General features: G+C 40.8%; 1 protein-coding gene across 1 annotated transcript in view; it reads left to right on the top strand.

The window, feature by feature from the left end:
• Positions 1–13,566, top strand: part of COL25A1 (collagen type XXV alpha 1 chain) — a 657,401-nt gene that overhangs the window by 487,777 nt on the left and 156,058 nt on the right. The window contains exon 12 of the mRNA XM_073602240.1: positions 7,858–7,902. Within this exon, the coding sequence (XP_073458341.1) occupies positions 7,858–7,902 (45 nt within the window). The remainder of the gene's footprint in view (positions 1–7,857; positions 7,903–13,566) is intronic.

Raw genomic sequence — 13,566 nt, 5'->3', positions numbered from 1 at the left:
AATGTGTTTGAAGCAGCAGTTATTGGTTTTAGTACAGCATTTCTTACAGGGGAGTTTGAGCCTATGAGTCTGCAGAGGGATAACTGTCAGTATTCATCTTTCAGTGCAACCTCATTGTCATTTGCAGATAAAAAATCATTTGTGCATCGCACTATACTTTAATTGGTGGCCAGAAATATGCTTTAGCACATATGCATGCTTGAGTTACTAACTACGAATGATAGAAAGTGAATTTCCTTTTCAACTGTGTGAAATAGGTCGTAAAAGTAGGACCAGGTTCACACTAGTGCAATTTCAGATGCAAGATGTCACACAGAATTGCATTACAATGGAAATCGCATTATTTTCTGGGGTGCTCGTTCTCATCAATGCAGCACATCATTTTTAGAAAAGAATTCTGTGCTACTTTGTTGCAATTGCAGTGCAATTACCCCCTCCCCCCCACAGACCTCAATAGAAATGCATATACATGACATGTGAAATGTTTTTGCAGGTTATTAAGGCTCCTTAACAACAAGCATCCAGTCTCATTCCCCTACTAACAAAACTATCATAAATGCATCAAAAATGCAACCAAGTTGCATTAAATAATCGCACTGAAAATCAAATCAGATCGCAGCTTCCACATACCACAGTTCCAATCATGTAATATTCTATAAATTAGCCGCAGTGAGGAAGTGAATTTTAAAAGAAATAACACTTGACTCCAGAGAAAGAAAAGACTAATTAATATAGCTTTGTAATCACTAATACATCATTACATATTTTAAAATGCCTGCAGTGTAAATACCTGATTTTGACTTGATATGAGCCTCTTGCAATTTACTGTAAACCAGAAATCAGACTGGCAGAGGGAGAAGCAACACAAGGAACCAATCTGGTATGTTCCAGTTCTCATGTGCTAACCAGTGGCTTGCTGATAGGTGTGGGGAGGAGATTAACAGAAAGATGAGCCCATCAGTCTGCCACTTCTCTTTTCACTGTCCAGCCACAGGCTGGAAGTGCAAGACCTCCTAATGTTACTAACTTGCAACTGAAAAAATCAGATACTCCACCTTGCATGACTGGACTGTGCTGTATTGCAGAGCTGTATAAATCTTAGGACTGCAATGGCATAAATACACATCTGTTTGCAAGCAAAACAATTCTCTTACAGTGGGGACGGAAAGTATTCAGACCCCCTTAAATTTTTCACTCTTGGGTTTTTTGCAGCCATGTGTTAAAATCATTTTAGTTCATTTTTTTCCTCATTAATGTACACACAGCACCCCATATTGACAGAAAAACACAGAATTGTTGACATTTTTGCAGATTTGTTAAAAAATAAAAACTGAAATATCACATGGTCCTAAGCATTCAGACCCTTTGCTGTGAAACTCATATATTTAATGCAGGCACTGTCCATTTCTTCTGATCATCCTTGAGATGATTCTACACCTTCATTTGAGTCCAGCTGTGTTTGATTATACTGATTGAACTTGATTAGGAAAGCCACACACCTGTCTATATAAGACCTTACAGCTCACAGTGCATGACAGAGCAAATGAGAATCATGAGGTCAAAGGAACTGCCTGAAGAGCTCAGAGACAGAATTGTGGCAAGGCACAGATCTGGCCATGGTTACAAAAAAATATCTGCTGCACTTAAGGTTCCTAAGAACACAGTGGCCTCCATAATCCTAAAATGGAAGATGTTTGGGATGACCAGAACCCTTCCTAGAGCTGGCCGTCCGGCCAAACTGAGCTATCAGGGGAGAAGAGCCTTGGTGAGAGAGGTAAAGAAGAACCCAAAGATCACTGTGGCTGAGCTCCAGAGATGCAGTCGGGAGATGGGAGAAAGTTGTAGAAAGTCAACCATCACTGCAGCCCTCCACCAGTCGGGGCTTTATGGCAGAGTGGCCCGACGGAAGCCTCTCCTCAGTGCAAGACATGTGAAAGCCCGCATGGAGTTTGCGAAAAAACACCTGAAGGACTCCAAGATGGTGAGAAATAAGATTCTCTGGTCTGATGAGACCCAGATAGAACTTGTGGCCTTAATTCTAAGCGGTATATGTGGAGAAAACCAGGCACTGCTCATCACCTGTCCAATACAGTCCCAACAGTGAAGCATGGTGGTGGCAGCATCATGCTGTGAGGGTGTTTTTCAGCTGCAGGGACAGGACGACTGGTTGCAATCGAGGGAAAGATGAATGCGGCCAAGTGCGGGGATATCCTGGACGAAAACCTTCTCCAGAGTGGTCAGGACCTCAGACTGGGTCGAAGATTTACCTTCCAACAAGACAATGACCCTAAGCACACAGCTAAAATAACGAAGGAATGGCTTCACAACAACTCCGTGACTGTTCTTGAATGGCCCAGCCAGAGCCCTAACTTAAGCCCAATCTCTGGAGAGACCTAAAAATGGCTGTTCACCAACGTTTACCATCCAACCTGACAGAATTGGAGAGGATCTGCAAGGAGGAATGGCAGAGGATCCCCAAATCCAGGTGTGAAAAACTTGTTGCATCTTTCCCAAAAAGACTCATGGCTGTAGTAGATCAAAAGGAGCTTCTACTAAATACTGAGCAAAGGGTCTGAATACTTAGGACCATGTGATATTTCAGTTTTTCTTTTTTAATAAATCTGCAAAAATGTCAACAATTCTGTGTTTTTCTGTCAATATGGGGGGCTGTGTGTACATTAATGAGGAAAAAAAATGAACTTAAATGATTTTAGTAAATGGCTGCAATATAACAAAGAGTGAAAAATTTAAGGGAGTCTGAATACTTTCCGTCCCCACTGTATATATATTTTATCTGAGTTTTAGCTGTTTCCCCTGCATTTAGCTTTGAACAATGTGTTTGCTCTTAACCTCATGGGTTTCTTAGGGAATCTAAGAACATCTCATCTTTTTTACAAAATCAGTGTGACCTTTTAATCTTTGTTCACAATAAATTTAGAGAACAAAATAGCCACAAAATGCACATCCCTGTTCTGGAAAGACTATTTTTAATTATTGGTTAACTGTCACAATGTTCTGCACTTACAGTGAAGCATATAGGAGGATTTTATATCGATTGATTGGGCCCATTGGGGTGCCCATTTCAGATGATTGAAAAATGATCAACAGAGTGGCTAAGCAGAAGTTGGAAATCCAATACAATTCTGAGGTGCATCACTAGAAGGATCACCAGGAGCAAGGAAATCCTAATTCCTCTATATAGTGCTTTAGTTAGACCTCACCCTTGCTTTGATGAAGGCTTCATAGCAGAAACGTGTCAACATATAGCCTGTACCCGTGTACCCATGTAACAAATAAAGTACTTTTATTCAAGAGTATCCGAGTTGCCAGCCTTCCTAATTCAAGAATGGTACCTGTGGGGCGTGAACGCCCTGGCTAGAGCACCGGACCACAATTTGTGGACTTTTATATTGGCAGTGGAGCTGGGGTAACAATTTGTTTCTCTTTAGTTAGACCTCATCTAGAATACTATGTCTGGTTCCGGAGACATCACAAAAAGGTGTTGACGGATAAAACTTATCAAGACTGCAGGAACTTTATATGTACACTCTTGAGGAGGAAAGAAGGGAAAGGGGGGTGTTATTTAAACTAATATATATATTAGGAGTGTGGATATGGTTCAAGAAAGCAGCATCTCCAATATAAAGCTAAGATCGCAGCTAAGCTATGAAGACAAGATCACACAGGGACATGCCATTGCGATAGCCGGAGGACAGTTCAAACCTAATTTTAGAAAGTATTGTTTTACTGAAAGAGTAGTGGATGCTTGGAACAGACTTCCAGCAGAGATAGTGAATCAATTAACAGTAACTGAATTTAAGTATTCCTTAGATAATCACAGGTCTATACTCAGACAAAAAAAATTAAAAACAAAACAGAAAAATCCCAAGAACCGACAAAATAAAACAAAAACAAAAAAGTAAGAAAAATATGCTGATTCTATAGAGCACTTTGTCTTTTCTGTTAATCTGTAATTCTATTTATTTATTTTTAGTTGTATTTGAACATAATTGGACTTATCCGTACAGCTAAACTCATTACAATTATTTTATATCTAGCAAAAGTTTTATATGCCGTAAATTTGGCAAGCTTTTTTATCCCGCAACGTTGGTCAACTTTTATAATTATTTTATTAAAAAATATACTGAGGCCAAAAAAGATTTTGGGAAAAGAAACCTGACAACTTCCCTGAGTACTTCAGCTGTGTTTTCATCATTCATACTACAGCTATGTAGAGACCTAAGTAAAGAGGTGAGAGGAACTTTAACTCCTGTCACCATGGAAGTAATTTATTGGCTGGTTACAATGTGCTACTGTGGTAGGACATTGCCAGACACAATCCTTATGCCAAGTCCCCAGTCAGTAAAATCACCTCATGCATACATCTGTTAACTGTATACGACAGGTATACACTTTTTAATATGTTCTTTGCAGCATGAATGTATTTCTTGTTGCCTGCATGACTTTCCCAAGATTTGTTTTATGTATTTGCTGCAAAAAGTACAGTTACATTTTGGTGTAGATTTACCACATTTATGTCTATTAGATAATGGTATATACATCTGAAGTATAAACATAAAAGTCAGTGCTACTACCCATATACCACATAGATAGCAGAGCTCCCAGGTGCTCAATCCACAGTCTCTGGCTTAGTAGAGTAATGTGGAAAAAATGATCCGCAATCCGGTTGTTGCTCTTAAAATGTCTTCATTTTATTGAATAGCCACAGTGAACAAATGCAGATTATGTCAGTTGACGCGTTTCAGCCTATAAGGCCTTAGTCATCTCAAGGATGGAAATAGATGGATCTTAATTAACACTAGACAATTTTAATCTTAACCATACTTCTTTGGCAAAAAGGGCACAGCCTTATTGAATTTTAGCTTGTTTGTGACTCATTACCCAACTACCTGAATATCGTAGGCAATGACTGAATCTGTTACTCTAAGGTCAGTATTGGCAGCCCTTATTCTCTTGAAAAAATATTAAACCAAGGATGCAAGTGGGAATACCACCCAAGAAACAGACAGAAAGAAAGAAACAGACAGCACTATCTATCTATCTATCTATCTATCTATCTATCTATCTATCTATCTATCTATCTATCTATCTATCTATATATATTAGGGTTGTCCCGATACCACTTTTTTAGGACCGAGTACAAGTACCGATACTTTCTTTCAAGTACTCGCCGATACCGATTACCGATACTTTTTTTTTTAAATGTCACGTGACAGTGTTTTTTGTTTTTTTTTTTTTTTTGTTTTTTTTTTTTTAACAGTGCTTGCTTTTTTTTGGGGGGGGGGGGGGGGGTGAACGGTGTATGTGTTTTTTTTTTTTTTTATTTACAACTTTTATTTTTTACAATAATATTTTTTTTATTCTTTATTGGTTTTTTTTGTTTTTTTTTAATCAGCCCTTTTGGGGGGCTTTGGTGAGATATCAGGGGTCTTAACAGACCTCTGATATCTCCCCCTTGAGACAGAGAAAGAGACAGAGGATAGAGATTCCCCAGTCCCTTTCTCTGCAGCCTCAGCTGCACTGAGAATGAATGGAGAGAAGACAGCGGCTCCTCTCCATTCATAAACTGAGACATTGTAATCACAGGAGATTACAATGTTTCAGTTATTGTGAATGGACAGAGTCAGCTGACTCTATCCATACACAAAGGAAGGAGGAGGGGGACTGAGGAACGGAGGGGGAGAACGGAGGGAGACAGATAAGGAGAGCAGAACGGAGGGAGACAGATAAGGAGAGCAGAACGGAGGGAGACAGATAAGGAGAGCAGAACGGAGGGAGACAGATAAGGAGAGCAGAACGGAGGGAGACAGATAAGGAGAGCAGAACGGAGGGAGACATAAGGAGAGCAGAACGGAGGGAGACAGATAAGGAGAGCAGAACGGAGGGGACAGATAAGGAGAGCAGAACGGAGGGAGACAGATAAGGAGAGCAGAACGGAGGGAGACATAAGGAGAGCAGAACGGAGGGAGACAGATAAGGAGAGCAGAACGGAGGGGACAGATAAGGAGAGCAGAACGGAGGGAGACAGATAAGGAGAGCAGAACGGAGGGAGACATAAGGAGAGCAGAACGGAGGGAGACATAAGGAGAGCAGAACGGAGGGGACAGATAAGGAGAGCAGAACGGAGGGGACAGATAAGGAGAGCAGAACGGAGGGAGACAGATAAGGAGAGCAGAACGGAGGGAGACAGATAAGGAGAGCAGAACGGAGGGAGACATAAGGAGAGCAGAACGGAGGGAGACAGATAAGGAGAGCAGAACGGAGGGGACAGATAAGGAGAGCAGAACGGAGGGAGACAGATAAGGAGAGCAGAACGGAGGGAGACAGATAAGGAGAGCAGAACGGAGGGAGACAGATAAGGAGAGCAGAACGGAGGGGACAGATAAGGAGAGCAGAACAGAGGGGGACAGCGGAGAGGCACAGAGGAAAGGAGGGGGCACGGAGGAGGATGCAGTGACAGTCAGCAGTGAGCGATCACCGCTGTATGTCACTAAAGCTGGTGAAAGCCGCTGGGGGAGAATCTTGTAACTCCCCCACACGCCGATCACAGCTGTCTTCTAGGTATCGGGGGAAGCATCGGGAGCATTTGCCCGAGTACAAGTACTTGGGCAAATGCTCGGTATCGGTGCCGATACCGATACTAGTATCGGTATCGGGACAACCCTAATATATATATATATATATATATATATATATATATATATATATAAATCTTACTTAAAATAAAATACGAGGAATGCAAAATGATTTCTTTACATAAATACATAAATGCCACTCAGTTAAAATGCTCAACCAAAAAAACAGAATTAACAGGGCAAAGTATGTTGTATACATAAGTATATAAATACCTGTCAGAATACAATAGCACAACAGGGGAGATCGCAGCACCAACATCATTTGTGTTGGTAAGGTGATCTGTCAATTTTTTCTCGTTCAGTTCGCTGGGCTGATGTGGTTACACGTGGTCTGCGGTTGTGAGGCTGGTTGGATGTACTGCCAAATTCTCTGAAATGCCTTTGGAGACGGCTTATGGTAGATAAATGAACATTCAATTCAAGGGCAACAGCTCTGGAGGACATTCCTGCAGTCAGCATGCCAATTGCACGCTCCCTCAAAACTTGCAACATCTGTGGCATTGTGCTGTGTGATAAAAATGCACATTTTACTGTAGAGTGGCCTTTTATTGTGGCCAGCCTAAGGCACACCTGTGCAATAATCATGCTGTCTAATCAGCATCTTGATATGCCACAACTGTGAGGTGGATGTATTATCTCGGCAAAAGAGAAGTGCTCTACTAACACAGATTTAGATAGATTTGTGAACAATATTTGAGAGAAATAGGCCTTTTTTGTACATAGAAAAAGCCATAGATCTTTGAGTTCAACTCATGATAAATAGGGGCAAACACAAAAGTGTTGCGTTTATAATTTTGCTCAGTGTATATACAGTATATTGTTAAAACAGCAATACAAACAAAAACTCTAGAAACATTAGACTATTATTCCATATTGCCTGCCACAAATCTATACATCTTTTGTAATACAATTGGTGGCTAAGGAACATACAAAAATGATTTGAGATACTCAGTTTTCATGTTTTGCTGGATTTAAGGATTTGTGGAATTTACAATTCGTTTTTGCTGCTCCTTTGCTACTCTTTGTTTATCTCTACAGTTTTGCACTGAATGTAAACTTTATATGTCCTTTTAAAAAAGAAAAAAAAGAAAAGTTTGAATTTTTAAACATCTTTTACCTAGGTTATCATTAAATTCTTATTACTACTATACTGGTGTGTTGATAAAGCTTGACAGTTATTTTATTTTTTTTCTACCTTCAGGGTTCTGATGGAGAGCCAGGAATCCCAGGACTTGATGGACTAAAGGTAAAATAGTCCCCACATGAGACAACGCTGGGCTGAATAACATGAGCATAAATAGTGTGGGCAAGTTGTTTGAAAGGATGAGATTTCTAAATCAATAAATACAACTAGTTAATACTTTCATCTATATTCTCTGCCACGAGAGCCTGGTTTGAACACTATCCAGTACCTGCAACCAGTTCAAAAAATGCATTTGTGTCTATCCTTTTACTATACAGTATCTCACAAAAGTGAGTAAACCCCTCACATTTTTGTAAATATTTTATTATATCTTTTCATGTGACAACACTGAAGAAATTACACTTTGCTACAATGTAAAGTAGTGAGTGTACAGCTTGTATAACAGTGTAAATTTGCTGTCCCCTCAAAATAACTCAACACACAGCCATTAATGTCTAAACCGCTGGCAACAAAAGTGAGTACACCCCTAAGTAAAAATGTCCAAATTGGGCCCAAAGTGTCAATATTTTGTGTGGCCACCATTATTTTCTAGCACTGCCTTAACCCTCTTGTGCATGGAGTTCACCAGAGCTTCACAGATTTCCACTGGAGTCCCCTTACACTCCTCCATGGCGACATCACGGAGCTGGTCAATGTTAGAGACCTTGCGCTCCTCCACCTTCCGTTTGAGGATGCCTCACAGATGCTCAATAGGGTTTAGGTCTGAAGACATGTTTGGATGTCCATCACCTTTACCCTCAGCTTCTTTAGCAAGGCAGTGGTCATCTTGGAGGTGTGTTTCGGGTCGTTATCATGTTGGAATACTACCCTGCTGGTTTCGGTAATCCATGTCCTTAGTCTGCTTGTCTTCAGCAAAATGTTTGCGGGCTTTCTTGTGCATCATCTTTAGAAGAAGCTTCCTTCTGGTATGGCAGCCAGGCAGACCAGTTTAATGCAGGTTGTGGCGTATGGTCTGAGCACTGACAGGCTGATCCCCCCACCCCTTCAACCTCTGAAGCAATGCTGGCAGCACTCATACGTCTATTTCGCAAAGACAACCTCTGGATATGACGCTGGGCACGTGCACTCAACTTCTTTGGTTGACCATTGTGGGGCCTGTTCTGAGTGGAACCTGTCCTGTTAAACCGATGTATTGTCTTGGCCACTGCTGCAGCATAGTTTCAAGGTCTTGACAATCTTCCTATAGCCTAGGCCATCTTTATGTAGAGCAACAATTCTTTTTTTCAGATCCTCAGAAAGTTCTTTGCCACGAGGTGCCATGTTGAACTTCCAGTGACCAGTATGAGAGAGTGAGAGCAATAACACCAAATTTAACACACCTGCTCCCCATTCACACCTGAGACCTTGTAACACTAACGAGTCACATGACACCGGGGAGGGAAAATGGCTAATTGGGCCCAATTTGGACATTTTTACTTAAAGAGGAGTTCCACCCAGGGGGTCCATTAAAAAAAAAAAAAATTAAAAGTCAGCAGCTACAAATACTGCAGCTGCTGACTTTTAATTGGACACTTACCTGTCCCAGGGTCCAGCGATGCGGGGGATCGAAGCCCCGCTCCTCCCCCCCCTCCACTCGTCCGTGCCGGCATTTCAACTGTGGGCACCGGGCTGTGGCTTCACAGCCTGGCACCCACTGCGCATGCGTGAGCGGCGCCGCGCACCGTGATTGGCCGCTCAATCACCTGGGACCTGTAATGGGTCCCAGATGATTGACAGGAGGGAGGGAGCAGAGCCGAGCCCTTCCTGTGCCGAGGGGGAAGTGATGTCACCAGCCCAGGCAAAGGAAGAGGCAGACTACGAGGGACCACCTAGCAACAGGCATTTAGAGGTAAGTAAAAAAAAAAAAAATATCCAAATTTTTTTTGTTTTTTTTTTTTAGAATTTTTCAGGTATTTTTGTTTTTTTGGGTGGAACCCCACTTTAAGGATGTACTCACTTTTCTTGCCAGCGATTTAGTCATTAATGACTGTATGTTGAGTTATTTTGAGGGGACAGCAAATTTACACTGTTATACAAGCTGTACACTCACTACTTTACATTGTAGCAAAGTGTCATTTCTTCAGTGTTGTCACATGAAAAGATAATAAAATATCTACAAAAATGTGAGGAGTGTACTCACTTTTGTGAGATACTGTATCTTGCACACTATGGGGTTGACTTACTCAAAGGAAATAGACTATTCAATTTGCATGCAAATTTTCACTTTTTAAAGGAAATTTTCTTTAGAATAATCCCACAAGGGGAAGAAAAGGGGATGGTTAGTGGGACTATACAATACCAAACAAAAAGGAGGGGGAGGAGAAAAATTATTATTATTTGGAAATTTAGGGATAGATACCTGGATACTTTAAGGTTTAGGAACACATCATTGTAAAAGGGAATTTTCTTTAGCTCAGTAAATGCAGTAAGCATTAATGTTGCAAGCAATACCCAAGCACATGCAAAGAAAATAACACATACATTATTTTTGCTTGCACGTGACTGGATGATGGAAGTCAACTGGGCTTCACCTCATTCTCTAAGCTAAGGGAAAATTCCCTTGCAAAGTGAAAAATCCCTTGCAAAGTGAACCACTTATTTGCCTTTAGCAAATTTACCCCTATGTGTGAGCAAAACAATAAAAGCTCCAACTGAGTCAGGTCAGAGTGTTTTTTATGATTCAGGTATAACATGGTGTGGAAGGGTATACACACAAAAACTCAAATATGTACACAAATATGTATCTGACAAAGAAAGGGTTTCAATGCAATTACTAAGATGTATTTTTTCCTATAAATTTAAAATGAGCTATGTAGATATTTTAGGTACAGTTTAATGGTCTTTTTCAGTTTATTTTTCAGTTATATTTAAGAGGATCTGCAAAAAATGTTCTAGGAAGTCTAGCTGGAAGTGAACATGCATATGTTTTTCATTATATCAAAGAAAATATGGTGACAGAAAAGATTTTTGTGGTCCTTTAAATATCTGTCAGCTCAAGGTTCTCTCAAATCCGGCATCCCCTAAAGTGTTCATTTGCGTGCCAAGTTCACTTTGAAACCTGAGAGCAGAAGCAAACTGCTCCCCTCGCTGAAAGGCAAAGAAGTAGCAAGCTGATTTGCTGCTTAAAGCTGTACGCTCAGCCAAGGCTCTGTGGCTACTGTTTAACCACAGAGGAACAGGCACAAAATGGACTTAGGTCCAGCAGCTTGAAAAATCATGAGCTGCCTCATGAATAAATTGCAATGCATTCCAGGCTTGTGGATCGGTTCCATTCATCTGTAAACTTTTTTTTACAAGTTTCTAAGCTTATAGTTACACAATCACAGATAGATAGATAGATAGATAGATAGATAGATAGATAGATAGATAGATAGATAGATAGATAGATAGATAGATAGATAGATAGATAGATAGATAGACAGATAGATAGATAGACAGATAGATAGACAGATAGATAGATAGACAGATAGATACATAGATAGATAGATACATAGATAGATAGAAACAGTAAAATCTTAATTTGACATTACATCACTTGGAACTGCTGTTTTTAAATATTACAGTAATCTGTACTCAGATTAATAATTAATGTTGAAGTTAGTTTTAAATATGAATTATTTAATTGAATTGGAAAATCTGCAAGAAACACAGAAGCTTAGTAAAGGGGCCATAGTGATATGGATCATGTCATCCATCTTGACATATGACCTTTCATATTGCGTTGTTCCATCCTGAATGGGTTTGTAATTGGAAACAAACCATAAAACTTCATTCTTTACTTATCTCTTACAGATGCTTACCTTACACTTTCAACAAATCCTTCTTCAAAACTTTTTAAACAATTTCCTTCACTTTTTAAACCCTCTCTGAGACGACCGTGTATAAAACTGTCCAGCCTGATTTCTTCCAATTGTGTTTTAGTTATCTACTAGCAGTCCCATATATAGCCCTGCCTAAAACAGGTTTTACCGCTTTGCAATCCAGTGCTGGTATATTCTAGTCCATCGATTGTACATGTACTCAGAGTTGTACTTATTAGATCCTCAGGAGACACTTCGGCTTGTTAACCACTTGCCTATTGGGCACTTTTACCCCCTTCCTGCCTAGGCCAATTTCTAGCTTCCAGCGCTGTCACACTTTGAATGACAATTGCACGGTCATGCAACACTGTACCCAAACAAAATTTGTATCATTTTCTTTATATAAATATAACTTTTTATTTTTGGTGGTATTTAATCACCACTGGGTTTTTTTTTATTTTTTGCAAAATAAATGAAAAAAGACCAAAAAAAATATGTAGTCATAGTTTGTTATAAAATTTGGAAACAGATAATTCTTCTCCTTCACTGTTGTGCGCTGATGAGGCTACACTGATGGGCACTGATAGGCTGCACTGATGGGCACTTATGAGGTGGCACTGATAAGCATTGATGGCACTGATAGGCTGCATTGATGGGCACTGATGAGTTGGCACTGGTGGGCACTGCTGAGGAGGCACAGATGAGGCTGCACTGATCACTGATAGGTGGCACTTATGGGCACTGATAGGTGGCACTGATAGCTGGCACTGTAGGGCACTGATAGGTGGCACTGATGGGCACTGGTAGGCAGCACTGATAGGTGACACTGATGAGGGGGCACTGATGGGCAGCACTGGTGGGCACTGATTGGCAGCACTGGTGGGCACTGTTGGGACTGCACTGATAATCAGGATACGGATAATCAGTGCCCTGATTATCAGTGTACATGTCCCTTTTACACAAGCCAGTTATCAGCTCTCTTCTCCTCTCCTCATGCTGTCAGCATGAGGAAAGGAGTGCCGATAACCGGCTTCTGTTTACATAATGATCAACTGTGATTGGACACAGCTGATCATGTGGTAAAGAGCCTCTGATTACCTTAATCTGTGATCAACAGTGTCCAGCACTGCCACAATCATGGGAGGACATATCATATAACAGCCTCTCAGAACTGGCCTGCCGTGCTGTGTGAAAAAATATAGTGAAAATATAGGTAAAAATACTTAAGTTCAAAATATAAGTTCAAACCAAATATTTTAGTTACATAAAAATATAGGGGAAGAGGCCACCACCAGGGAGCTGTTTCAGGCTCACAAAGTTATTTTAAAGCACTTATGCAGACTTTTCGACGGACTAGGTCCAGCGGACCGGACTCCGTCGGACAATTCGACCGTGTGTGGGCTCCAGCTGACTTTTTTTCCCAAAAGCCCGATGGACCTAGAAATAAAACATGTTTCATATCCTTCCGACGGACTCGAGTCCGGTCGAAAAGTCCGCTCGTCTGTATGCTAGTCCGACGGACAAGAACTGACACTAGGGCAGCTATTGGTTACTGGCTATCAACTTCCTTATTTTAGTCCAGTCATACGTCATCACGTACAAATTCGTCAGACTTTGGTTGCTCGTGTGTAGGCAAGTCCGTTCATTCGAAAGTCCATCGGAAAGACTGTCGGAAAGTCCGTTGAAAAGTCCGCCGGACCTAGTCCGTCGAAAAGTCCGCCCGTGTGTACGCTGCATTGTACTTATAGAATAAATAAGGCATATGGGTGATATATATGTCAACACAAGGGTTGTTCAGCCAAATTTGAGAAAGTGTGGCCATCCAAAACTTCTTTCACTTTTAAATTGGGTAGGGAAGGGCTCATTTTTGCTGTCTCTGTCTGTGAAACTCTTTGCCCCTGGAACAGGTATCCCTATTGGAAACTTG

Source organism: Aquarana catesbeiana, linkage group LG01, assembly GCF_042186555.1.
Source record: "Aquarana catesbeiana isolate 2022-GZ linkage group LG01, ASM4218655v1, whole genome shotgun sequence".
Taxonomy (NCBI): Eukaryota; Metazoa; Chordata; class Amphibia; order Anura; family Ranidae; genus Aquarana; species Aquarana catesbeiana.
The sequence above is the reverse complement of the archived record's forward strand: the minus strand, read 5'-3'. Positions and strand labels throughout refer to the sequence as shown.